Below are 26,346 nucleotides of genomic sequence, written 5' to 3' on the forward strand. Positions count from 1 at the left end.
TTCTGAAAAGAAAGCAAGGAACACTTGTTTAAGTTTTGCCTCCTGCTCTGCTGCAGAGATCAGATGCATCTGGTTGAGTGACAGTGACTTTTGACCTGTTACACCTATCTCAGAAACAGCACCCTACCACAATACAGCAGTACTGTAGCACTGCTGTGCATGACATGCACACAACTTGATCCTTCATGTAGTATGTTATGGTTTAAACGAGCAGGTAGCTCAGGACCATACAGCTGTTTGCTGACTCTGCCCCTTCCTAGTGGGATGGGAAGAAAATTAAAAAAAAAACAAAACACAATGAAGTAGAACTTGAAGGTTGAGATAAAACTACTTATTAAGATAAAGTATAATAGTTGTGACTATATATGTATATATAAAAGTATACAAATTGTGACAAATTGCACAAGCAATTGCTCTCCAACCCCTGACTGATGCCAACCTAGCCCCACAAACAGCAGAAGGGAGGGAAATGAACGCCCACTCCTTTCAAAGCTCTCTTTCCTAACAATGTCATACGATATGGAACACAATATGGAATACCACTTTGGCCAGTTTAAGTCAGTTGTCCCGATTCTGTCCCCTCCCAGCTTCCTGGGCTCCCCCCAGCCCTTTGCTAGTAGGAGTTGAGAAGCTGGAATGGCCTTGGCTCTGTACCACACTGCTTTGCAGCAACTAGAAACATCAGTGTGTTATCAACATTGTTCTTCTCCTAAAACCAAAACACAGCATCATACCAGACACCTTGAAGAAAACCAATTCCATCCCAGTTGAAACTAAAACAATATGCACACTAAAGTAGCAACAAATTTTTGTGCCCTGCACACAGTACAGCGTGCTACAATTTACACAGTAAAACAAAAATAAAATACAAATGTAGACTTAACCATAGAGACACCAGCTTATATAGCAGTTGCACATAAATAAAAAAGTGTGGACTGAAATGTACACATCCTGCTTTAAAACTAGCATTTAGTTTGCCCCTTTTCGTGTGGATCTACAATCAACCAAGGGCACTAATAACAAGATATTTCCAGCCAGCTATCTGATTATACTCCCAGATGAAATAATGACACTTCTAAATCTAATTATTTTTATTTTAATTCATAGCTCCTGGCATTTCATTGCAATCTTAGTCTAATCTATTCATTTTTCCTCACTGTGAGGAGTTCTATCAGAAATACAAAATGAATAATCTCCATAGAAATTCAATTTTTTCCTCTTACTCCCCTTTTTATTTAGTGTCATGTTATACTATAACGATTTTCCTCATTTCTTCTACAGAGATGCTTTGTCCATCTTGGGTCTTGCATTACCCAGATTTGCTGAGATAGTGCTAAACTTATCTTTCCATCTCCATCCTGGACTAAATCCATAACAATAAAATAAAACACTGCAATATGCGGAAAAAAATGCCTTAAGACAGGTTGAAACCATTCTCTGTCCACATACTTCCGCTCTCTATTCATCTTCATAATTGGAAATCACAGCAGTAGCTAGTGACTTTATCAGCTGAATTTATCACTGAAAGAATTGCTCAATATATAATTAACATGATGAATAAGAGCAATTTTTACATTTATTCACATTCTTCCTAAACATGCTATGTTAATTTACCATAACACAAGACAACAACTCATAACAACAATATTGGATATACTTTATTTTAATCTATTTTCATTTTAGAAAAATGCTGCTGGATATTGCGAAGAGCACTTATTAGGTTTGATTAATATTGACAGATTCTTACCTTGGGTTGCAATGTAGTGACTTGGTCTCTGATAGCCCTAAAAGAATAATACAAGTAGGTTTGAGTATCATATTACTATCAGGGAGGAGAAAATAAAAGCATGATGTACTACAGAATTCTTATGTCTAGACAACCTTTTCAGAATAAACCAATATTTAGGAACAGCACAAAGCTCAAACCCTAAAAAAGCTGTTAATGCTGAAAAGGTTTGAATGACAACAGATAAAATGGAAATAACATCTGACTTGAATTGACACTGGACCTAAAAACGAGTCCTCTCTTGACATTATCTCCCCAGCCGAATACAATGAGGCATTTATTTAAAATTTGGTAAAAATTGTCTTTGCCATCAGTTTATCTCAATAATTGATCAGTGTACTCAACTCTTTCAACATTACGAAAATACAAAACAAATCAAAAACAAAAATCATAAAAACATCATTTTGCTTTCTCTTTGAGTTACTATAAGGCACAAAGAGGTTTATACTCAATCCATAGATAAAATATTTCCCATGCCAGAGCTGGACACTGTGGTATGTGCACAGAATCAAGGTCATATTGCAGGGGAATTAGCTGCAGAATTTTACACTACTGCACAAAGTGTGCACGTACTGAATTAGACATGGTATGCACGAGTATATACACATACATATTTATATTTACATACGAATGTAGATATACAACTTTGCACAGTAATCAAGCTTTTCCAATTAGTTGGGTATGTGCCAATACTAACTATACTGCATGGCATTAAACAGCAATTGTTTGCATAAAAACTAAAAGACAAATAGATTCTGCTCTTGAGGAAGTCAATGAGACTGTATTTGGATCAGTGCCAGCAACATTATATACAAAGGTGAAGCAAATATGCATTACTGGTAAGAAGACAATACAAAATTTCACCACATGCAAGGAAAGGAGTAACTACAATTATTTCCTAAGTTAATGGGTTTATTAAGCAACTTGAATCAAGTATTGTATTATAGGGGCTCAGGAGTCCTTGGATTCCCAATACACAATTCTAGTTACTAAACTGAAGGATTTCAGCGTACCCAAGGAGTTCATATCCTTTCCAATAGACTGCTTCATTATTTTGTCTAGATTGAAAACACTATCCTTTAGAGCTTATGAAATGACTTCTTAGCATCCTGCTCTTGACTTCACATGAGGACAAGACTGCATCAAAGTATTGGAAAAAAAATTATCCTGGAGTTCATATGATCAAACCCCAACTTCAAATTATTAAAGTGCAACCTGCGCTACCCTCTTTAACATTCGGTAATTCTTTCCAGAAGAAGGTAAAAGTGTTACTTTAAAATTGCAGAATGCTAGCTTTCACTTGTAGCCTTCCTGTTTGGTTATAATGAGATCCAATTTACTTCTAAATAAGAAAAACAATGTCCTAAGGAAACTGGAATTACAACAAAATTGGGAGAATTTTCTTGTTTAAAGCCCCAGGCAAAACATCACAGGCCTAACACTTCAGAGAGACTGCCATATAAAGTATGAAAATAAAAAGACAGTGGTATACCTGGAGCTAAATCTTTTTATCCACGGAAGCTTAGACAGTTTTAAACAATTCATTGACTAACAGTGGACAAAAAAAATGAGTAATATGCAATTACAAAGAAATCAAACCCATGTATTTTAAAAACACATTTAATAGCCATTTCAGTATCATTTGAATTGCTATGAATACCACAAATCTTTTGTTCCTCATGTGTTAAAGTTTTATTTTGTTAACAAGAACACATGGCAGAAATAGTTCAAATTTCCTATTCATAACAGCTTCTTTTTAATTTATATTTTAATCGAAGTATTGAATTTCAATCTTAGGACTTTTTTTTCTGCAAGTGAAGAAATTTCTACTTCATTAAATGTATGTATCTATCTGTATGTTTGTGTATATACTTTGCAATATCAAAATTAGCACCTTACAAAAAATACCAGCTAAATATCATTTTGTCTACATTGTTGTTAAAAACAAACAAGCTAACAAAAACCACAAAAGCCCTCATCACTCCCTGTTTGCCAAACAGATATTATAACTATTTCACAGGTACATATTCAAATGACTACAGAACAGTATACTATCCAGTTTCTCACATATAAATGGGAAGGAGAAAATAAAAGCTAAGCTCATTATCATCATCATTGAAAAAAGAAAAAAAAAAAAAAAAGAAAAGAAAAGAAAGAAAGAAGCATACACTGAGTTTTCTTTAACAGACAGATTCACCCGAATTATCAAACAATATTCAGTGCTACGTTACAAGTCTAAATTAACTTTTCAAAACATGTACAAAACATATTCACACCAAAGGAAATTTTTTAAAGAAAGAAATGATATAAATCAGATGAGGCATGCACAGTTATCTTACAACAAAAATAGAAGAGCAAACTAATTAATAACAATATCTATATTAAATATTTACAATAGGATGTCGTTATTCACATATAGTGGTACTTACATCCCTGTACAGCCAAATCTACAGCCCAAACCAAAGTCAGATGTGAAAGAAAGCACAACAATGTCAGTGAGTACTAGGACGTAGAACAAGGAAAGTGTACATTTTGTTCTTAATAAAAGAGAGCTTTTGATAAATTTGTAGGCATAACATGCAAAATTTTCACATAGAGAAGGTAGTAGATTGAGAGAGAAAGCTGTGCAATCCACTCACATCTATGTAGTTGGCATTAATGTAATCTGAAGATGGATCATCTTCAACAGGTTGCAAAATCACCCTGGAGTGGTCATCTGTAAAAACCAAGTGGTTATGGTGCCTTTTTGAAGAGTGATTTTAAACTAAAATATTATGGTAAGTCCTCTAGAAAACCAAAATCAGCTGACACAAGCACAATACAATTTTCAGCCCTTAAATGTAAGTGTTTACATGGAACTACTAAGAGTCATTTTGTCTGTGATTTCCAATTACTTGAAAAACATCCATTAAATTTAATTAAGTGTAGCTGAAATGCATCACAGTGTTACATGCAGTGAAAGGACACAAAGAACCCAGGTTACTTGCTCAAAGTCCCCTTTCAAAACCAGATCCACTGATGGGCATCTAGAAATCCAGAAATAACGATTACTGTTTCCTTATTTCCAGCCCCAGTCTGTTTCAAGTTCATACTGACATTTTAAAGAAAATAACAAAGTCACAAAGTAGCCATGAGCAACACACTTTGGATTTGATGAAGATAACCCTACCAGTTCAGGGGCATCTCCAGTAGCTTCTTTCCTGTACATTCAATCGCTTTTGTAAAACAATAACAAATTGCATTATCCCAGATGATGAATCTAAACTATTGAAACTTTATGCCTAAAGACAAGAGACAGAACTCTCTGATTTTAATCATGTTATTTTTAATAATCAGCTTTAAACAACTGCAATTCAGATGTACCAACAAGAAATAACATAAACCAGATAAGTTTTGAAGCTGTTAGTATTACCTGAAATAAATTATGACTGTAGGAACCTACTGCAGAATTAGCACCCCAACAAGTGTTAGCTTGTCACTGTTATATGCTTACCACAGCTTGTACAACAGAGAGGCAAAGAAAAAGTAAGTTGAACTATGAAGGACAAAAAAAAGTTCCAAAAAAGGCACTGCCATCCTTCTCTGATTGGGATACTTAGCAGGTACGCCACCAGGGACTTTTTAAGCAGAAGAGAACATGGAACAAATACTACAGGAATATGTCTATCACTAAAACCATGCACACTGATACTCACATGCTATAATGTTTCCATAGCGATTCTTTGCTCTGTTTTGATCCTTCTTAGCGACATCCCAAGAAGCTGACTGCCCCTCAAAGAAACTCTATAAATAAAAATTTTCCGAAAGAAAACATTCCGACCATTAATTTACCTCCAAAAATAACCATTTAAAAGAACTTCCCTACCATAAAGCAAGCTGGCTCTGCTTGTCCGCTCTGGCCAGCCAGACGGCACCACAGTCTAAAGAGGGAGGAAGGCTCTTCCTCCCTCTGACTGATATGGGTCAATGAGTAAGTCACTGAGGGAATCCAGATCTCAAATTCTGCTAGAAGGCTAAACATGCACAGAAACCCTTATTACAGATGAACCACTGCAAGTTGAGAAAACACAGGTAGATTAATCACCCTTCTTACAGAACGTCATAATATGTAGCCTGTTTACAACAACATTACATTACTTTCCTCATACAGTTTTGTGCAATGGCTTTTTTTTCTACAGAGCCATCAGAAAGCCTCCTCTGTCAGTGTTTATTGTTCGTGTTGTTTTTACTCATGTCCCTCCCTCTAGCCAATAGCAAAATTATTTAGTATTTTTGATCTCTTCTTAAGAGTCTGATCTCTCAGTAGTGACATATGTAGACTTTGCTCCTCTTGGGATTTCTCTTCATAGCCTGTAGATATTTTACAGCTGTTGCAGGTCTATACTACTGCCTCCTTCCAGATGTTCTCTTATCCTGAGCTGGACAAGTTAGATCCAGAAAGTACACAGCAGCCATGGAAACAAAACTTTAATGCACATGCAGAAGCACAAGCCAGGGCAAAGATGTCACATATGGAAGTAGAGAAAATAGTAAGCAGGACAACACCTGATACGGGATCAGGGACAACCCTCCCCAAGCAGTCCTTGACACTGAAGGTAGGCAGAGTGTAACGAAGTGTATTTAAGTAAAAGAGAGGAAAAGAGAATAATATTCTTTTAAAAACCACACATTTATTTAGTCCAGTTCTTATGTTACAGTAGAGACAGCTGCAGAAAGGAGAGAAGGTTGAAAACTGAGTCAGAAGAGATTGCTCACTCAGAGAAAAGTCATTTTAAACCTAGCTGTATTGCATGCGACCTTGGCAGTATCATTCCCATCTTTACCTTGTGCACTGCCTGATGTTCTAACCCCAGAGAATCCCAAAGGCTTAGCAATCAGAAGTGAAATGAATCTGTACTCATCTTCTTTCAGCACTGGGGGCAATTTTGGGTTTTCCTTTTTAAATTGAAGTTGCAAATGGACAGGCTCAGGCAGGTCTAATAAGGACCTCATGAAGTCACAACCCTTAGAACTTTTTTACTGCTTCTCAGATGGAGTTTAGCCACAGTACTGCCCTACTGAAACGTCAAATAAATCAAAAGAATGCTTCCAGTCTGTGCTTCTGGCAAAACCAGCCACGTTAAATCATCACTTTAACCTAATCTAGGAGATCTGAATTGAAGACGGCTAGGAAAACTCACATAACTAATTACAGAATTTCAATTAAGAAGCAAGAAGGAGTGGCAAATTCTTACAATATATCAAAAACATTCAGCAGGGCACGTTTCCTCATACCCACAAGAAAACACATAGTGTTTTTTCCAGGCACTTGTAACAGCTCAAACCACTGCTCTCCAATTACTATTTCACTTTTGGGTTACATACCAAGGAATCTTATGCCTGCTTATTTTTATTTTATTTTCACTTAGTCCAATGACATTTAGCTGCACCCTTTTGTAATGGAGTGCAAACTAAGGGCTGCAGCTTTTGAAAATATTTTTTTGCTAGGAAAATGCCTTGCAAGTTAAACCACTAAGGATCTCACCTCATACTCCTCTTTAAATCCATAGCTGTCAGAAGTCTTCATCAGGTTAATGTGCTGCAGTAGATCAGCCACTCTGATGGCAGGGTGCAGCTGCCCCGTCTGGTAGGGGGACTCTGTGCCTTCACATAGGTAACGGGGGACATCCAGGAGGCGACTGGACTCTGCTGTTGCGCTGTGATTTTCATCTGTGATCAAAAGAAATCAACACATTAGGAACCCATGGAGCAATATCTGCTGCCAGACTTATCAATATCTATTTTTCAGCCTCTTCCTTCAAGAATATGTCTAATTTATGTGAATGTAAACTACTTACTCTCCAATACATAGATCTTGGGAAGTACTTAAAAGAATTTAACTTCCAACACATACAAACGTTTGCAATCCTTCATCCTGCAATACAGAAGTCTGAAGGGCATTTTATTTGAAGCTACAAAACTTTATGACATTAATGTACTTGTGAATTCCAGCCTCTATCATGCAAAGTAACTTTTCAATGGCTAATATGTATTATCCGTAATTCTACATCTTAAACAATAAATTTTAATAGCAATGTAGAGTTATCAGCACATCATTTTTCTAAAACCAACAAACGGCAAACTGAGAACCAACTAAAACACTGAAGGAATTCTGCCATAGCTTCAGAGGACCAGCTCTGTCTGAGGAGAAGAATCAGCAGTTCAGAGTGCTTACTTTAACTCAAATCTATAGTAGAAAAAATAAAACTGCGGAGTATGTTGATTTTAGCTGCCATTTTTACTCTGCACAAATATAGAAATCTCCTTCAATGCCCTATATCACACTAAAACTTTTATCAAAGCCAAAATGATGGTGAAATGATCACATTTAGCCAATTTCTTCTGCGAAATATTGTAAATTAGCAGTACAGAGGAACGAAAATTCCAACTGAAATCGTTTTGGAATGTCAGAAATGAGCAGGGAATACCTGACCTGATCCCACATTCATTTATTTCTTTGCAATCAGTCTACAGGTTTACTTGCAAAGAATCCAGATTAGTAAGTAAAACATCAGGAAAAAAAAGCAGGCACTCCAAGGGTTGGATTTACTTCAATTCTGCCAAAATGCAAAACCTGTTAATGCCTTCTGGAATGAGATCTCCTAGTAAAAAACCCAATTCCTTGAACTGTCACACAAGTTGCTAATTTCAGTGCATTAATGCCTCACTACATTGCTTAATAATGTGAGTGACATGCAGCAGTCAATCATATTAAATTATATACAATTCAAAACAATTCAGGATTTTCAGTTTTCCCCATTCCATGCTATATACTTACCAGTAATAGGCACTTTAACCCATTGAAGCAGCAAAAAAAACCAAGTGAACAGAACATAAGAAATTTATTTCAGGACTATATTAGAAAATGACTAGAATAAAATGACATTAAAAGTTGTTAAACCTTCACAAATGAAAGCAGTTTTAAAAATATAAGGGCTACATTATGTTATCAATATAATGATAGGGACTTGAAAAAAAAGCGAAATTGTCATACTAAGTTTGAGCTAATGTACACAGAATGGAGTGTGGTGTTAATAAGCTATAGGCGAAGAAAAATAAATCTAGTACAGCTACTAATAACTGCCTCACACAAAATAAAACTGCCTCTAATTCAGAGCCCATACAATTTTGTACATCCCTAAACAAAGCAGATGCAATTGTGATACTGTTGGGTTGAGCCAAGGAAAGGTTATATGGAGAAGGAGCAGGCCAGATGATCTCAGCTATCCAACCCCTACCACATGGTGTGCCCAGAAGGTTGCCTACCTCTCTTCATTGTCAGTATCTGTAATGGAAAATATTACCTCTTCCATCTAGCACTGTTGTGCTTGTGCTAGGAGATTATCATGCCCCAAACACCATTACCAAGAGATAGAAATTTAAACAGGAACTGTTAAAATGTTCTTTTGTTCATGCCTCGTCCTTGCTGGTCAGAGCTGCCCATGTCTGTGTCTGCTCCAAGGCAGTGACAGTGGACTGACTATTGCAATGTGCTCACAGCCCAAATAAGCTATTAGGGATAGTTTGCCTAGCATCACTGAACAATACCTATGTAAATAGTGTGAGCTTGACATAAAGCTGAAGGATACAAAAAGTCATACAAGAATTTCAAGAAAAGACTCATTATTAAATGAATTTTAAGTCCACTGATCTTACTTTGGTAAGTATTTAGAATCACTAAATCTAACCCCTTGCTCTTTCAGGAAATTGTGATATTTCACCTTTCCTCACAAACATCTTAAATCACTTGGTTACATTTCCTTAGGTCTAAAGTGGAAAGCTTATTATGGCCCTGAGGATTATAAATCTTCCTAGGCACTACCATGCTAGATTGTTATTATAGTTATGAGAATGTCATTTGCAAAATTTTCAAAAAGAAGCAGAATATGGCTTGTAAATCTTCTACATTGTGAGTAGACACCCTCTTGACAAAGATGAGAGAGCTCTCACAAAGTAGCAGATAAAGATTTGCTGTCAGTCTCAGAAGACAATTTAAATGAAGATCTGCAAAGGCTCTATCAATATTTTTACGTACAACTTGCATAGTGGGATAAAAAATACCTTGATTATATTGGATTTGATGTCAAAGTTATCTTGATTATTTGGGACATATGCATAAATTAACACAGTGAATTAAACAAAGAATGTAACAGCTAGGAAAGGGAAGTAAAATATATCACTACAAAATGAACTAGTGGATTGGGTAATGATAGTTGAGATTTTAGCAGATAATTGAGTACAAGTTAGCAACGTGGGCACAGAAAAAAGGACAAAATGTGGTTCAGGTAGCAGGACCACTGTGAGTAGGCCATGTAGGTACCTATTCCAGTCACAGAATCACACAGAATCACAGAATCACCCGGGTTGGAAGGGACCCCAAGGATCATGTAGTTCCAACCCCCCTGCCTAGCAGGGCCACCAACATACATATTCAGATCAGGTTGCCCAGGACCCCGTCCAACCTGGCCTTGAACACGTCCAAGGACAGGGCATCCACAACCTCCCTGGGCAGCCCGTTCCAGGGCCTAACCACTCTCCTAGTAAAGAACTTCCCCCTAACATCTAACCTAAATCTTCCCTCCTTCAACTTAAAACCATTTCCCCTAGTCCTGCTGTCGTCAGCCCTTTTGAAGAGTTTACTCCCCTCCTGGGTGTAGGTTCCCTTCAGGTATTGATAGGCTGCAATGAGGTCACCCCGCAGCCTTCTCTTCTCCAGGCTGAACAAGCCCAACTCCCTCAGCCTGTCCTCATAGGGGAGGTGCTCCAGCCCCTTGATCATCTTAGTCGCCCTCCTCTGGACCCTTTCCAAAATCTCTATGTCTTTCTTGTACTGAGGGCTCCACACCTGGACACAGTACTCCAGATGGGGCCTCACAAGAGCCGAGTAGAGAGGGACAATCACCTCCCTGTCCCTGCTGGCCACCCCTCTCCTGATGGAGCCCAGGATCCCATTTGCCTTTCGAGCTGCCAGAGCGCACTGCTGGCTCATATTCAGTCTCTCGTCCATCAGGACCCCCAGGTCCTTCTCTGCCGAGCTGCTCTCAAGGACCACTCCTCCCAGCCTGTACAGGTGCCTGGGGTTCTTCCGGCCCAAATGCAAAACCTTGCACTTTGCCGTGTTGAACCTCATCAGGTTCACCCGAGCCCAGCCCTCTAGCCTGTCGAGGTCCCTCTGAATGGCATCCCTTCCTTCCACCGTATCAACCGCACCACTCAGCTTGGTGTCGTCAGCAAACTTGCTGAGGGTGCACTCAATTCCCTCATCGATGTCATTAATAAAGATGTTAAAGAGCACCGGTCCCAAGACAGACCCTTGGGGGACACCACTTGTTACCGGCCTCCACCTGGACATAGAGCCATTGACCACCACCCTCTGTCTGCAGCCTTTCAACCAATTGCTTATCCATTGGGTCGTCCACCCATCAAATCCACTTCCCTCCAATTTGGAGATGAGGATGTGGTGGGAACTCCACATTGAGACAGCTCCTAAAAACTGTACCTGATTTTGGGCACCACAATTCAAAAATTTGATCTATTGGTTGGAAAATGTTCAGAGAAGAGAGAAAAACTTTAGAAAATATTAACTATGAAATAATGAATGAAAGAACCGGGTTTAGTTTAACTGGAAGAGAGACAAAAGAGAACATAGGAACAATTTATTGTGTAAAAGACTGTTTTACAAAGACAAGAGTGTGTCAGTTCTCCATATTTTCTATGAGTCTCTCAAAAGGAAATTATTCAATCTCCAGCAATGAAGATTCAGTCTAGACAAGTGTAGTTAGGAAAACTTGGAGTGAATAGTAATGATACTCAGTTGTAACAGTCAGTTAATAATAATAGAATGAGAGAATCTCCAAGGTTGGAAAAGACCCACAGGATTACCCAGTCCAACTGTCCAACTATCACCAATAGCTCTCACTAAACCGTATCCCTCAACACAATGTCTAAACATTCCTTGAGCACCTACAGGGTCGGTGACTCCAGCACCTCCCAGGGCAGCCCATTCCAGCGCCTGACCACTCTTTCAGAGAAGTAGTATTTCCTAATGTCCAGTTAGGACATAAGTAGTATTTGGTGAGAAAACTGAGCTTTGGTTGAAAATTTTTAGAAAAAGTAAGATAATCCATAGCCAGAAACAGTCTAGATCAATCTAGAAAGTATACAGATCCATCTCAAGATAGAAGAGGGATTAAACTGTCTTTGCATTTCAGATTTAAATCTAACTTCTAAAAGAAGAGCTTTCAGCATTAGATATGGCATAGAAATAAACAGGTTGGCCACTTCCAACATCTGCTGTTCTTTTTAAGGCAATTATGAAGTTGAGAAGCTTACTAATTAAGGTCAACTGAGACATTTAATTAATATGGGGATATTTGTATAGAATGAACAAAGCTTTCTTCTTGGATACTACAGAAACTTTTCCCTTTTCTATTTTTCTTTTCCTTCTTGTTACTCAGTTAGAAAACTGAGCTTTGGGTGCCAAGTAACACTGATACGGATCTGATTTTTTTACATGCGTCTTTTAAGAGAATTTTACTTTGACACATTAGTTCATCTCAACTCAATTTGGATGCTTTGGGGAAAAATGTTTCAGAACTTTCAATTTACCTATTTATTTATTCTTCAGATAGCACTGACTAGGAGTAATTTTGTGATAACAGCATAGCTCTCTTTTACATAAAACAAGCTGTTTCAACGTTCAACCATGCAAGGAGATGAAACTCATGCAGGAATGGATAATGAAGGACTAGAGTCCTCACCTAACACAGCTGTCGGCACAAGTGGATCATTGGGCACTGCAGGAAAACAAAGCTCATGAAGAAATACATTACCTTCAAATCGCGTATTTTTAAGAACAATATAAAATTGTATTTTTAAGAATAAAAACAATAAACTTAAGAATAAAATGTCCAAGTGGTAACTAAATCCTATTAATTTTTTACAATAGGAAAACAGAATGAATACAGAGATACTGAATGCATCCTGAATAAAAGAGAAGTGAAAGGTGGTGATTTTGGTTTCAGAAATGTAATGACAAAGAGATTCTTACTGATATGAAATAAAGATGGTATTGTGTGCAATTTAGTTTTTGAAAGGGCTCCTCTTTCACTATTGTTCTTTTTCTTCACAATAAAGGTTCATATTCATAGACCCAGGTCTTTTCCTTTTAAATTCATTCTCTCATGCAATACTTGAATAGCTCGTCTCAAAATAAAATGGTATTCCTTCAAAAGCCTTATAAGTAATTTAAAAGAATTATGTGCATATTTACAAGCTACTAGCTTTTTTTTAGTACAAAATAATAAAGATACTGCTTTTAATGAGTTTAAAACAGATACACATATTTAACTGCTTGTACAAAATTCACAGAATTTTATCATTCATTCTTACAACTAGAACAGTGCAGAGACAAATACACTGTTTTGGATGGGAATGGCAGAATCCAGAATTAATTTTGTTCTGGAACACAAAATTAAAACATCTATAGCTCTGTGACAAAATGGAGATCCAATTCTGAAGCAAATTGCCTAATAGTGCCCTATAACTGAAAGCCCGGAAACCTGAAAGGTTGCTTTTTTATTTGTTTGTATTTTTAACCTCAGAACATATAATGATCAGGAGAACTTAATCTTCCAAAATCCCCAAAATCACACACCCAGGCAGGATGCTAGAAAAGTGTTATTCTCAAGCTCCTTTGCCAGTCAAGTAGGACAGCTATCGTGGCCAGGCCTTGTGGACTCATGGCTTCAAGTCAGTATATCCAGAAAGACGCCCAAGTGCCTGGCAGCCCTGCTCAATATGAACCACGTAGGTTCCTGGTGGATACTTTGTCCATGATCTACAATAACAGCACAAATTGAACTGTCTTTGCAAAGCTGCCTCCACGAATTTCAATGCCATTAAGACATCAAACTTTGGAGAATTTTCAAACAGTTCTAGCCAAAACAGCAAAAAACCTCACAGGCTGATACTAGTATAATTGGCTATGAGATACCTTAAATGTTAGCACTCTGCATGTTTGCAGTTTGGTAAGCCTCAATAAACTAAGCAATAATCCTCCTCCAAACTCCATTTCCCTTAAAACAATTAGGAAAAAAAATAACAGCCTTAATGGATGCATTTTGCTGAAGCATGAAAAGCAGTATGGGAGGTGGGAGAAGGTGTGCTATGCCCAACTGACAGAAAATTCAGAAGCAGCTCAGACTTCAGGTCTGTTTAAAGCCAAATCCATGGTGCTATGGAGTCAGACTCCTGCCAGCTACAAGGTGGAACTAGTTTAGAGAGAAAGTTAGTGTGAGCTAACTGGGAAGCAGGCAAGGCTGGACTTTCAGTGGTAACTACAACTCAGACTCTTAACAATCAGAAGCTGAAACTGCCAAATTTTGTCAAAATAAAAGCATCTGGCAAGTCTACAACAAAGAAATACAAATATAGAGCAAATCTGCTGGTATATTAACATGCTTTTTCCTAAAATTCACAAACAGCCATGAAATTTGTCAATGTTTCCTTCTGTTATAATGTCCTTACTGCCAAAAGAAAGAATATTTTTTGGACCTCGTATTATTATTCATTACAGACATGGTGTTATGCAGTAATATTTAACATCATAGTATAAAATATCCTCACAAAGGAAAACTATTTCAGAATTTAATTGAGACATTTCAGGAATGTAATTTTTCCCCAGAACCAGTATCCGAAACTAAATGTAAATATTTAAAGAATTGGCCATACATCACCTAAGGATAACATGTGAATGTTCCTATTCAACATCCCTTTGCGTTTACTGGTCCTCCTAGAAAGCCTAGAGCTTAGAATAATTTTCCTAAAAAAAAAAGTAGAATATCTACAGAAGAAGATCAAATTACTTACATCTGGGGCTGAAGTTATGAGAGTCCATAAATGTGATTGAAAGGGGATCCTCTGCATGCAAGGTGCTCTGGTCAGCGTAACTTCTATCCATTGCATTCACCATGTGTGTCATCTCCTGGCGGGTGGTCCCCATGGCATCCTTACGCTTCTTTGCAAGTTTGCTGCCCAGCCAAAAAAAAACACCCATACCACCTTAATATTTGATGAATACTGATGTCTACAACAATAATTATCTATAATCCAAGTGACAGAGGAGTTTGACTGGTTTTCATATATAAACCTTTGCCAGCATGAAATTGATAAAACTATGTACCTTGCTATAAAAGAGTTATGATGGCATGTTTTAGATACACACAAATGCTGTAATTAAAGTTCTAACTTCTGTACCCTAATCATATTTTTTCCTGCAGAGTAATTACACTAATATAAACAAATTAGAGAATATAATTACATTTTAACTGAAATGATAAATAAGAAGCATCTGTGCATGCAGTTTTATCAACCATCTCCATTTAAATCTGTGTTTTGATTTTATAAATGGATAATTAATTCCTCTTGCTTTCCATGTTAAGAAGAAATCATTTATCTTTCTAAATGACTCCGTTAGTCAAAAAAACACACTAAGAAATAAAGAGAAACACAATTATTCAAGGTCAATTCATATTACCTTTTATACTAGAAGTTGTTCCTCTCATTCAGTATATAAGACATAACATGATACCACCGTCTTTGCTCTTGACACCAAAATTTTGTTCTTTAAAAAACAAAAAGACCCCCCCTCTCATAATTCTACATGAAGTTTGGGAATATCTCACATTTTGATATTAACAGCCTTACCCTGTATCACAGCAAAGCTGTTAGCAACCTAACCTGCAAAACGAATCCTTCAAAATTAACAGGTAGTATCCTTAAAGGGACATTTTCTCCTTTGGATGAAGACCTGAAAGGAATATCCACTCAGAAGTCCTCAGAGACAGATGGAAGTAGATGCTACATTTTAATTATCACTTTAAGACTACTCATAATAGAGTAGCACAAAGTCTGTGAAACAGCATGAAGTGTACTTTGGATCTTTAGGAATCTGTAACATACATTGAACTGTTCTGTAATCTTAATATTTTCTTCCTGTTTTCAACCAAAGCTGTGATAGCAATATAACAGAGAGCCAACCTGCTTCTTTGCATGATTCTGATGTTACATAGGAGAAACACAATCATCAGTGAAAATATCACACTCTCAAAAGAATATATATTTAAAGCACAGCATAACTTCATGAGTTTTTTTCTACAAAGAATAATATGAGTTATCCTGGTAAGTGTTTATCCAGTGCTTATCCTATATTTCTCTAAATAAGAGGACACCAGTGGAAATTATCAATTCATGTACATCTTAAGTCCTGGGAAAAGCCACCAGAAATGTCCTATACCATTCTCTAGGGAAAAGAGAACTTCATGTCTCACATACTTTCTTCCTCAGTGTTAGAAGACTGCTTTCCAAGCTAATAGTCTTAGTTTGCAGTAAGGGGCTACACAAAGTAGACTACACACAGACAAAGCACACCTCAGAGTAACGAAGTTCTTTCATTAATCAGACTTATCTTAGATCTTTTTCCTTTTTTCTTTCCTCCCCCCCTCCCCCCTCACTATTTGTCTAGTTGGTTAATTACAATCAGAATCCCAAAGGTGGGCTCTAAATATATCATTTTTCACCTTGTGGTGTACATGAGAGTTCTGTTTATTTTAGTTGTTCAGTGAAAAGTAAAAAGAAAACAAAACAAGTGAAATAAAAAGAACAAACAAACCAAACCAAACAACCCAGAAAACTGAAACAGTGACAGCCAGACGCCTTATTTTATCTTTTCTCCAGACATTCGTGTTTACTTAAAAAAAGCTGGTTTAAACAATGCTCTGGTTCAACAAATGTTTTAAGTGCATCAGAACTTCCAGGTGTGAAACTATTTGAGCTCTATAACTGATTCCCAATGCTATCAAAGCTTTTGCAAAACTGGCATTTCTAGATCAGACTTTTTATTTATTTATTTATTTTTAAAGTTTCAAAGCCTTTCAGATATTCTCCATACACTGAAGATCTCACTTTTCTAAAGCCACCTCAGGAATGGAACAAAAAGACTATTACGTCTTGTCTGTCGACTGCATTAAGCTCTCCTTTGAAGAATCACTTTGTAACAAAACTTGCTAGCTATGCTAAACAATCAACAGCTATTAAGCTTTCAAGTTATTAGCTTATTACCGAAGCAAGGTTTATAATTCTTATGCTCTGCTTTGACTTCTAAAAAGGCCTATTGTGTTCTAGTATTGCTGCTCAATGTAGGACAGTTTTATTGTTTAACAGCTCCTAATTCCCCATAGGCTTGATTTTTTTTTTCCTTTTTTTTCCCTCTCTTCCATATGCAATCTATGCTTGATGATAGTTAAGCAAATCACTATGTAGCACTGGAAGCTGGCAGAACTGCAAGTGATTCTCATTACACGCTGGAGATCCCATGGCCTGAACCTGTGCAGGTGTTGGTGAATGGGAGCTTGAAGGCAAAAGTGCTCAATCCTAGTGTGGAAGTGCACAGTTAATTATCTCTAGCTGAAGCAATTGTTATTTAACATGGAAATTAGAATTCATCACAATGTACCAGAGAATGGCAGTTAGCTAAAGCAAGCTTAGCTTTTAAATATCAAGTTTGTTTAAAAGAAGTCAACTAATCTGCTTAAAAATGTGGAGGAGCATCACTATCAGACACAGCAGTCATCAGAGGACTGGAGTGCATTCTTTGATCCCTCTCTGAAATCAAGGGCTTTCTGCATAACTTCAAAAACAAGAATGTATTTTCTTGGTCACGATCAAAACCGTTGCAGCCCTCAGAAAATCTCACTTGGTCAACACCACATAGAAAAATGTCAATTTTGCTTCAATGAAGCAAAATCTTATTCAAACCTTTGTCATACAGTAAGATCCACACTTTAAAATCTGTCTGTAATGCTCCCGATAAGCCAACAGGCACAGGCTTCATCACAAAAACATATTTCTGTAAAAAAGATTAATAAAAATCTCCAGTGTTCTTAGCATTGGGACAGAGGTGTGGCTCTCTCTCTGACTTGTTTATAAAGGGCTGGCATCCATGCATTTATGAAGGAGAAGTGGTGCATAGGACCACTTCTGACCTGACGTGTTACGAAAGAACAACTTGTGATTTACAAGCACAGGACTCTAGGAAATGGGAAAGGAGATTTTTTTTCTTAGTGTCACTGTGAATCATAATGCAAATTAAATTATGATTACAATAAACTAAAATGACACTCATGGGAAAAACTAGCAAAAAGCAAAAGTGTCAATATACAGTTAGAAATACAATATCCCTTTAAAAAAAAAACAAAACAGGGAGTAACAGAAAAAAAGAAAGCACATTTTCAAGCCTGAGAATAAGGTGAAATCATTATCAATAAAACTTTAGGAAAATAAAGACTTTTTCTTTTTTTTAAAAAGGGATACTGCATCATTAAAACATGTAAAATAGTAAGTCACCCGTATTCTACTTACAGATAGTAGGAGTAAGAATAGTAGCTCCTCCTGGCAAGCAAATCACAGACAGTGGAAAAAGAGAAGCAATGGTGAATGAAAAGCGTGACTCTGTCACATTCAATAAAGCAGAGAAATGTGCGTTTAAAAAAAAATTGAAAAATTCATGTTTCTTTGGTTAGCATTTCAACTTGCTCATGCACAAATTAGCCTTACTTTGCCATGCAATTAAAAAAAAAATACACTAGCATATAAAAATGATTGTTTTTTTAGAAAGATCAGTTGAGAAAATTACATGCTGAGGTTTCATTTATTGCCAAAAAATTTGAAAATTAAATGGATTGTGTACTTTCAACATGCAGTTCAGCATAATATAATGATTACCACCTAAATGTCATGACAAATGAACAGCTGTGTACAAATCTTGTGCAGTAAGTATGTGTTTTACTTTTCAGTTACAAAAATAAGGATGGCATTAATAAATACATTTAAGCAGAAAACAAGTTTCATGTCATTCAGTTTGACATCTTTATTGGTACACAGGTGTAGATATATATGTTTGCATACATATTATATGTAGCTATATGAGTACACACATAATAGAGAACGTACAGATATGTGTGTACTGACATATATACCACACATTTCCTGAATGCAAACATATGTCTTATTTTAAAATCTTACAATTGAAAATGCTGATGTATTCATGCTAAGCATTAAGAATATGGAAGGGAAACAAATGGAAGGAAATGAAGAACGTTTGGAGATAGTCCAACAGTGATTTGGAAAAAAAAAACAAAAAACAAAAATGGCATTGCTTGTTAAAGATGCAGTATCCCTTTTCTTAGTTGGTTTGATGACTCCAGTAAAACTCTGTACGAGCTCTTAAGAGCTTAATTCAGTGAAACTTCAAACCAATTTGTACAAAATGATCAGGCGAAGCCCATGAACAAAACTGCTTAGTACTCTATTTTTCTATAAAATGTAATGCTGCATTTAATCCGATTTGGATAGCTATGGCAGGGCATGAGGCTTAATAAAGCAATGAAAATGCGGAAACCATTGTTTTATTGATGTTTCTGTGAAATAAGTTGAGGTCAATTCAGGTACCAAAAGGGATACTACATAATGGATCAGCAAATATGTACACTACAGCAGATGAATAAAACCGATCAGTTTTCAGTCCCACACTCTGACTGATGTGTGCTTATGTATGTGTGAATGTGTCAGTGTTGGTACCGCTGCTCCTGGCTTTGTTATATGGTTGGCCCTGGCTCAATAGATGGACTGAACTCACTCAGGTATGCAACCTGAGACCTTGACTAAAGCTGAAATTAAAACAGTGGTCCACTTTTCCTAAAGAGGGGGACTGACACTCCTACAAAATATATGACAGACAACCAATTAAACTCTCACGAAGAAAAATTACCGGACACTAAAGATTTATCAAACAGGCTTATTTCTCACCTATTTTTAATACAGAATAGTACAGGAGCTATTTCTTTTGTTACCTGCAAAACTAGCCAAACCCATGTGGAAATGACTGACAGTACAGAGTAACAGACAGTCTCACACACGCACACACACAGGCACCTATTAAACACAAGGGGAGCACTGCAGCACGCAGCCAGGAGCTGATATTCCCCAGCACATCTCTCACAATGATGATAGAAAATAAGAGATTTATCCCTGAAAGTTGAAAAGCAACTTCTTGTTGGTTTTGTTCTTCAAAAGTTGTGTAAATAAAGAAAACTGCCTGACTGTGTGTCTTTTTTTTTGGTAGTGATGAGTTGGATCCTTTGCATATGTGTTAATTCTCAACCACAGAGTAAACAACAGAGAAAAGTAAAAGCACTTTTGGGAAAAATCACATATGTAGCTAACTAACACAGAACACTGTAAGCATACCTAATGTTTCTAATGCAGACGTTTCTTCTCCAAGTTATATATCTCCAGGGATAATTGTAAAGAGGCAATAAATTAAAAAAATCTAATGGAAACCAGTGATTATAACATATAGAATGATCTTAGGCACAATTGTAATGTTTTCTTACTCTTTAAAAATAATAGAAAGCTGTATTTCAGAGGAACATTTGAAACATTCACAAATAAACCCTTCATCAAGGATTCTAACGAGGGAAAGGGAAGGCAGCGCACAAACACCTGGAAGACAAAGGTCTCATTCTATGCAGGAGTGATCTGCGCACCGGGAAGGGGACAGGCTGGGGAAAAGGCAAACAGAGGAGGAGTTTCTATTGGGAGCTACGGTGCTACGACTACAGATTTACAGAGCCACATCATGAACTTTTATGCCAGGTTAAAAGAGTTGCAACTACTGGGGAGCGAACACTCTTAAAAAGCGCCCGAGCAGCGCTGGAGCAGCAGCTCACACTCAGCAGCAGCGCGCTGTGCCGAGCTCTCATGTTACAGTTCCCGCAGATGGCGCTATTGCTTATTGTCTAAGAAAGCACTAAAAAATTAAAATTCATTCAGATTAATACACTTTTAAACAATTTCATGCACTAAGGAGTCACTAGATAATTTTACAGTGATGTGGTATGACTTTTAAGAAAAAACTAGGTTTACAAGAGCATAAACAGAGGTATAAAATTACATTATTTTGCAAGTTGGATAATATGAGGATACAAACAAGTCATTAGAGCTGCATACAGCAAATCAAATTCATTAGCTGATTACAACATAAAAAGTGCACTAAGTTACTCTTTTTATTTTTCTTCTTCATAAATAAGACCCATTAATTTTAATTCCACCCATTCTAATATTCTGTACATTCCTCCAAGTGCAACTTAAAACTACGCAGAAATGAGTAGGTTTGAGAAAATGTGTAGTTATCGGATCCCAAACATCAAATAAAACACTCTTTAAATCCATCACAAGAACCACAGGGAAAAAAAAGATAACCAACAAATAATCCAACAGGAAATACAATGAACTCATTCAAAAGCTGACGTGAGCTACTGGACCCTAGACTACTTATTTATTTATTTATCTAAAGACCTGTGAAAAAATTCCTTTTAGTTATTGTTTGATATAGAGGAAAAAGCAATTCGTCACAAATAATTTTCTTACCTTTTTTTTACGATTAATACGACAACAAGGAGAAGCAGGATGAATACCAGAATTCCAGCACTTATTCCTGCTATTTTCACCACCCGATCTGTCTGCTTTGCTGGATCTGGAATCACCTCAGGTTCTTCTGTTGCTGCTGCTAAATTAATAAAAAAATAAGTTGCTTAAATTCGTAAGTACTAGAGACATGAAAATTAACATTCATGATAATCTCCAAATATGTGCTCATATAGAAACCAGTATACAGACACATGTATTGTGTTTATACACCTACATATATATATATAGATTTATGTACTTCAATCTATATGCCATACAAATCTGCAAAGTCTATATGTGACTATGTGTTTATATACAGCTGTGTATATTTAATTTTGCATGTACAGAAGTGTTGTACACATCTGGGTTTACAAAGCAGAAGTACATTTCTACGGAGACAATCTATCAACTGAATCACCCTTTTCTCCTTCACTGTTAGTTCTACAAATACTAAATATGGAATATTTAACATGAAATAGCAAGATCATGTAACTTCCAAAGAGTAAATCAACATGCTGCCAGCACCCTACACTGTATAGTCCTTTTCTCTTACACACTATTTCAGTTCACCTTTGCTGGATAATTCTCCTAGGAGCACTTAGTCTGAGTTCTGCATTCTATACCATAAATCCATTTTATTGTAAGTGTGGCTTGAAGTTTTGATTTTCCCCATAAAGCCATCCACAAATCCAAGCCTAGATTCAGTAGCAGTTTTATTTCTGTGTATAAAGAAAAAAAAAAATCACTGTTCTACACACAGAGATGAAGCCATTCTGCAATTCAGTTGAGCAGGCTGAGGCCACAGGTTACAGCAGAGAGGAAAGCAGAATATTTCAGTGTGCACAGCTATTCGGTCTACACCTTTCTACATCACAGCCTAGTGTACAAAGGATCAGGAACATGGGATTTTTCAGCCTGGTGGAAATATCAAAAAGTAAAAATAAGTTTCAGCTGGGGGTAAAATCCCATGAGGTGTTTACTTGTAAAACAGCAAATAGCTCCTCAGTTTCCTGGTTCCTTCTTTCTAACTCTGTGGGGTTAATGCTTTGTCTTTTCCCTGCTCCCAGCAGAGTGAATGTGAGCTCGCTCTCTCTCCCTCTGATCAGTTCCCTCTCCTCCAAATGGCACGCGCAGCAGATGCCACTTAACCTCTCCCCTCTCACAGCAGTCGCATGTGAGGTATTTACAAGTCACTGGTAATATCATATGTACATCGTTACACACAAAATACCCTTTATGTTGGAACTGAAATGCTTCTCAGGAAATGAACAAAACCAAAAAGAATGATAAACTAGGTAAAGCCCCGCCAGAGAAAGACCACAATTCCCTCAAGAAGCAGCCCCAAGTTTCTCTCAGAAAATCACTGGAGTTGAGATCTGGGATGAGTACAACCCAATACTTTCTGATTTTAGCCACATTACTCACAACACTTCAATTTGGATTGGTGCAGGAAGACATTTTAGGAGGAGAAGGAAGGATCAGGTAGTATTAAATAATCATTCTTTATTACTTGCTTATGTACCTGCATCTCAGCAGTATCTGAATCACTCATTAACATCTTACACTCAGGAAGGAACATGCTGACTTCCAGACATCCCTGCAAAAGCCCGGCAGACAGCGAGAAATCTAGCAGTGCTTTAATAATAAAGCTTAAGATTTCATCACCATAATAATCTTCCTCTCGTACAGCTTGAACTCTGTCCACTGAGACATATGAAATGCATCACAAAATCATTAAGGTTGGAAAAGACCTCTAAGGTCATCTAGTCCAAACATCCACCTACCACCAATACTGCCCACTAGACCACAGCTCTGAATATTTCCTTTTCCTTAAATACCTGCAGGGATGGTGACTCCACCAGTTCCCCAGAAAATGTGTTCCAATGTCCAGCCACTCTTTCTGAGAAGAAATTCATCCTCATATCCAATCTACACCCCTCTTGGTGCAATTTGAAGCCATTCCCTCTTGTTCTATCACCTCACCACAATTTTCTTTCAGCTCGTTGTAGAGAGTGATAAGGTCTCCACTAAGCCTTTTCTTCTCTAAACTAAACAATCCCAGTTCCCTCAGTTGTTCCTCATAAGACGTGCTACAGACCCCTCATAAACTTCGGTGCCCTTCTCCAAACACACTCCAGGGCCTCGGTGTCTTTCTTGCAGTGATGGGCCCAAAACTCAACACAGCACTCAAGGTGCATCCTCATTACAGCTGAGTACAGGGGGACAATCGCTTCCGCATTCTTGCTGATTGCACTATTTCTGATACAAATTAGGATGCCATTGGCTTTCTTGGCCCCCTGGGTACACTCACTGCTGGTTTAATTTCTGCTAACCATCTATCAACACGTACAGATGTCTTCCCTCTGTGCAGTTTTCCTGCTACTCTGACTCAAGCCTGTAGAGATACATAGGGATGGTTGTGACCCTTCCCCTTTGCATAAATACATGTCATAAATACATGTCCATATTCCCGGTGGACTCAATACTGGATATTTTGTTTGTATTATATGTTGTTGAAGTATCTAGGGCAAGAGTCAGGGTGAGGAAAGTGATGTGTGTAGCTGCATACACTCAATACACACACAGGCTAGAGTTAGTGCTATGTATATAACCATATGATGCCATCTAAAAGGACATGCTAGAGATGATTTTTAGTGTGGAATTAAAACAAGATGTTTAAAATTCTAAACACTTATAACCCACCAACTTGTGATCTACTGAGTTGGATACAGTGAACATGAATGAACATTTGATAAGCAGCAGAGTCAAAAAATGAATCAGTAGAGTCAAAACATTAGTGAGAGATCAACTATAAATGGCTTTATTTAGGAATGGAAAAAAGCTTTGTTCAGTGAATGGAATATTAAGAAACAACAAGGACATGGGAAGGGTGGACAGCAAGAATACTGGAGCATAGCAGTAGCTGTGGGGTTTGGAGTCACCATGAGTACCAAAGGAGTGCAGCTGAGAAGCACTGAGCGCACAGTGAGAAACGCTGCTCAAGCTGCACAGGAATAGCTTGCACAAGAGATTTAGTTGTGTGGATGGATGGAGATTTGAGGCCCCATCTCCGAGACATTTCAAAACACAAATCACAAGAACTGGATGTGACCTGAACATGCACTTTGAAAGCCAAAGACTCAAAGATCTATCCAAAGCACACACTTCAAACGACATGAGGATGGTGATATTTCCACAGCACTTTTAATGAGAGATGAGAGTAAAGGGAAGGAATTAAGAGACCTATCTCAGCTTCTCTGCAGAAAGATATGACAGTTGAATCTGGATAGTCAGCACCTGTTCCAAACATAGTTTTCTGTCCATGTACTTAGAATAATGACAGAGAATCAGAAGGATATAAACTGCTTGTCCACTCATTCTGGTTTCTTTACACGAATGGGTTTGAAATAAGAGACAGTAACTCATTCTGTTAACTTTAATACTGTTTAGGAGACAAAGCTGCTGCCCACTGGAAACATACCAGAGTCCTAAATTAGGGGAGAAATATTATACTGAATAGTCTTAGGCTAGGCATGCATATACCAATGGTTGAGTACCATATACTCAAAACATTGAAATTTACTGGCAAAACGCTATCCTTCTCTCTTGTATCAACAGTGAAATTCCTTTTGATGTAAATGAAGCTAGGATTATTCCATGTATGTTTTCAGCCACAGATAATATATACATTCTCTAAGAAATAATAAGTTTAGAGAGTATATGAAGCAATTACAGATATAAATTTCTGCAATATATTACATGTATTTGCACTGTGTGCACATTTTTTTAGTATTCTGAGAAAGCCATTGAATGTAGCATAGTATCCTTTAATGACATTCAGAAATTCGAAAGTTTTACATATTATTTTTGTTTTAATTTTGATATTTCATTGATTTATGCCTCCTATTGCCTCTGCTATGAGAAAGCAATTGTACGAGCAGTCAGACATATGTAAGAAAAATATGAAAGGAAATAAAAATACACAGGGAATTTTAAAAATTCTGTACATGTAACTGTGTTAATTAGGAGATGCTGAAGCAGCAATGTTCCCATAACTGTGGTAAGCCTGCACATTTTGATGAACTAAGAACATACACAGACTTGCCATAACAATGCAGCCTTGCCAGAGACAAAGAACCATATGAGTGTACTGCAAAATTTCAGTGACTTGTGTGAACTTACACATATAAACTCAAAGGAATAATACAAAGAAACCTGGTGCCTGTTTTAACCCCCCACTACAAGACTGTGCCTTCTGGTTGTTAATTGCTCAAGAACAATGTAGGAAGAGAAACTCGTGACATTTACTCAGAATTTGCTTTCTATGCCTTCTAGACTACAGGACTGCTAGGATTTCTCTTAAGCGGTTGTTACACAGGCTCGGTTGTTGTTTTTGCTAAATGAAATAACTCAACTACAGCAGGAACACAGCAGCTTTCAGGCTAACTTTTGATGCATTAGTTCCCACCTGAGTACATGTTATTCTTAGTGCATTCGGCTTAAAATCTCAAGTTGCTTTTTCTTCCCATTTCTGATACTGCAGCACAGTAGATGACTGTAGTTGATTCCTAAGTATATGTTGGGAAGACCAGTTTGTTCACTTATCATAGCCATATTCTTTATGATTTTCTACTTCTTTTTCATGTAACACTTAACCATTAATTTTTTCATTTTTCTGCTTTTATCCATTTCTTCCTAGAAAAGGACTTCCCTACATTACTGTTAACATACTTTCGGCATGTAAGACTAGATAACATTATTTCACGGTTTCTCTTCTAGTGAATTAAGAACATAAAAATAATAAAATTTTCAACTACTGTATATTTCTAAGTAAGGCAAAAAACTGTAAAAATTATTAAATTTATAAAAAATCTTGCTGTACTGATTCCTAGCATTCTTTTTTAGCAATCTAGTCTTCAATCTCTTCTGATACCTTGAACAGCAGACTGGATTAAAAGACAATTTATTAGTTCAGAAGAAAGAACCCAGCATAA

General features: G+C 37.1%; 1 protein-coding gene across 7 annotated transcripts in view; it reads right to left on the reverse strand.

The window, feature by feature from the left end:
• The window catches only part of PTPRK (protein tyrosine phosphatase receptor type K), a 392,958-nt gene that overhangs the window by 15,665 nt on the left and 350,947 nt on the right, over positions 1-26,346 (reverse strand). For 3 of the 7 annotated variants that reach the window (XM_048937155.1, XM_048937158.1, XM_048937152.1), the window contains exons 14-20: positions 21,314-21,452; positions 14,696-14,856; positions 7,311-7,495; positions 5,482-5,569; positions 4,426-4,502; positions 4,216-4,233; positions 1,748-1,784 (exon numbers count right to left, since the gene is read on the reverse strand). In XM_048937155.1, coding sequence (XP_048793112.1) covers positions 1,748-1,784; positions 4,216-4,233; positions 4,426-4,502; positions 5,482-5,569; positions 7,311-7,495; positions 14,696-14,856; positions 21,314-21,452 — 705 coding nt within the window. Of the gene's footprint in view, positions 1-1,747; positions 1,785-4,215; positions 4,234-4,425; positions 4,503-5,481; positions 5,570-7,310; positions 7,496-8,603; positions 8,616-12,585; positions 12,622-14,695; positions 14,857-21,313; positions 21,453-26,346 lie in introns of all 7 variants that reach the window. The other 4 variants (XM_048937159.1, XM_048937153.1, XM_048937157.1 and 1 more) reach the window with 4 other exon arrangements.

This window comes from Lagopus muta, chromosome 2, assembly GCF_023343835.1.
Source record: "Lagopus muta isolate bLagMut1 chromosome 2, bLagMut1 primary, whole genome shotgun sequence".
Lineage (NCBI taxonomy): Eukaryota > Metazoa > Chordata > Aves > Galliformes > Phasianidae > Lagopus > Lagopus muta.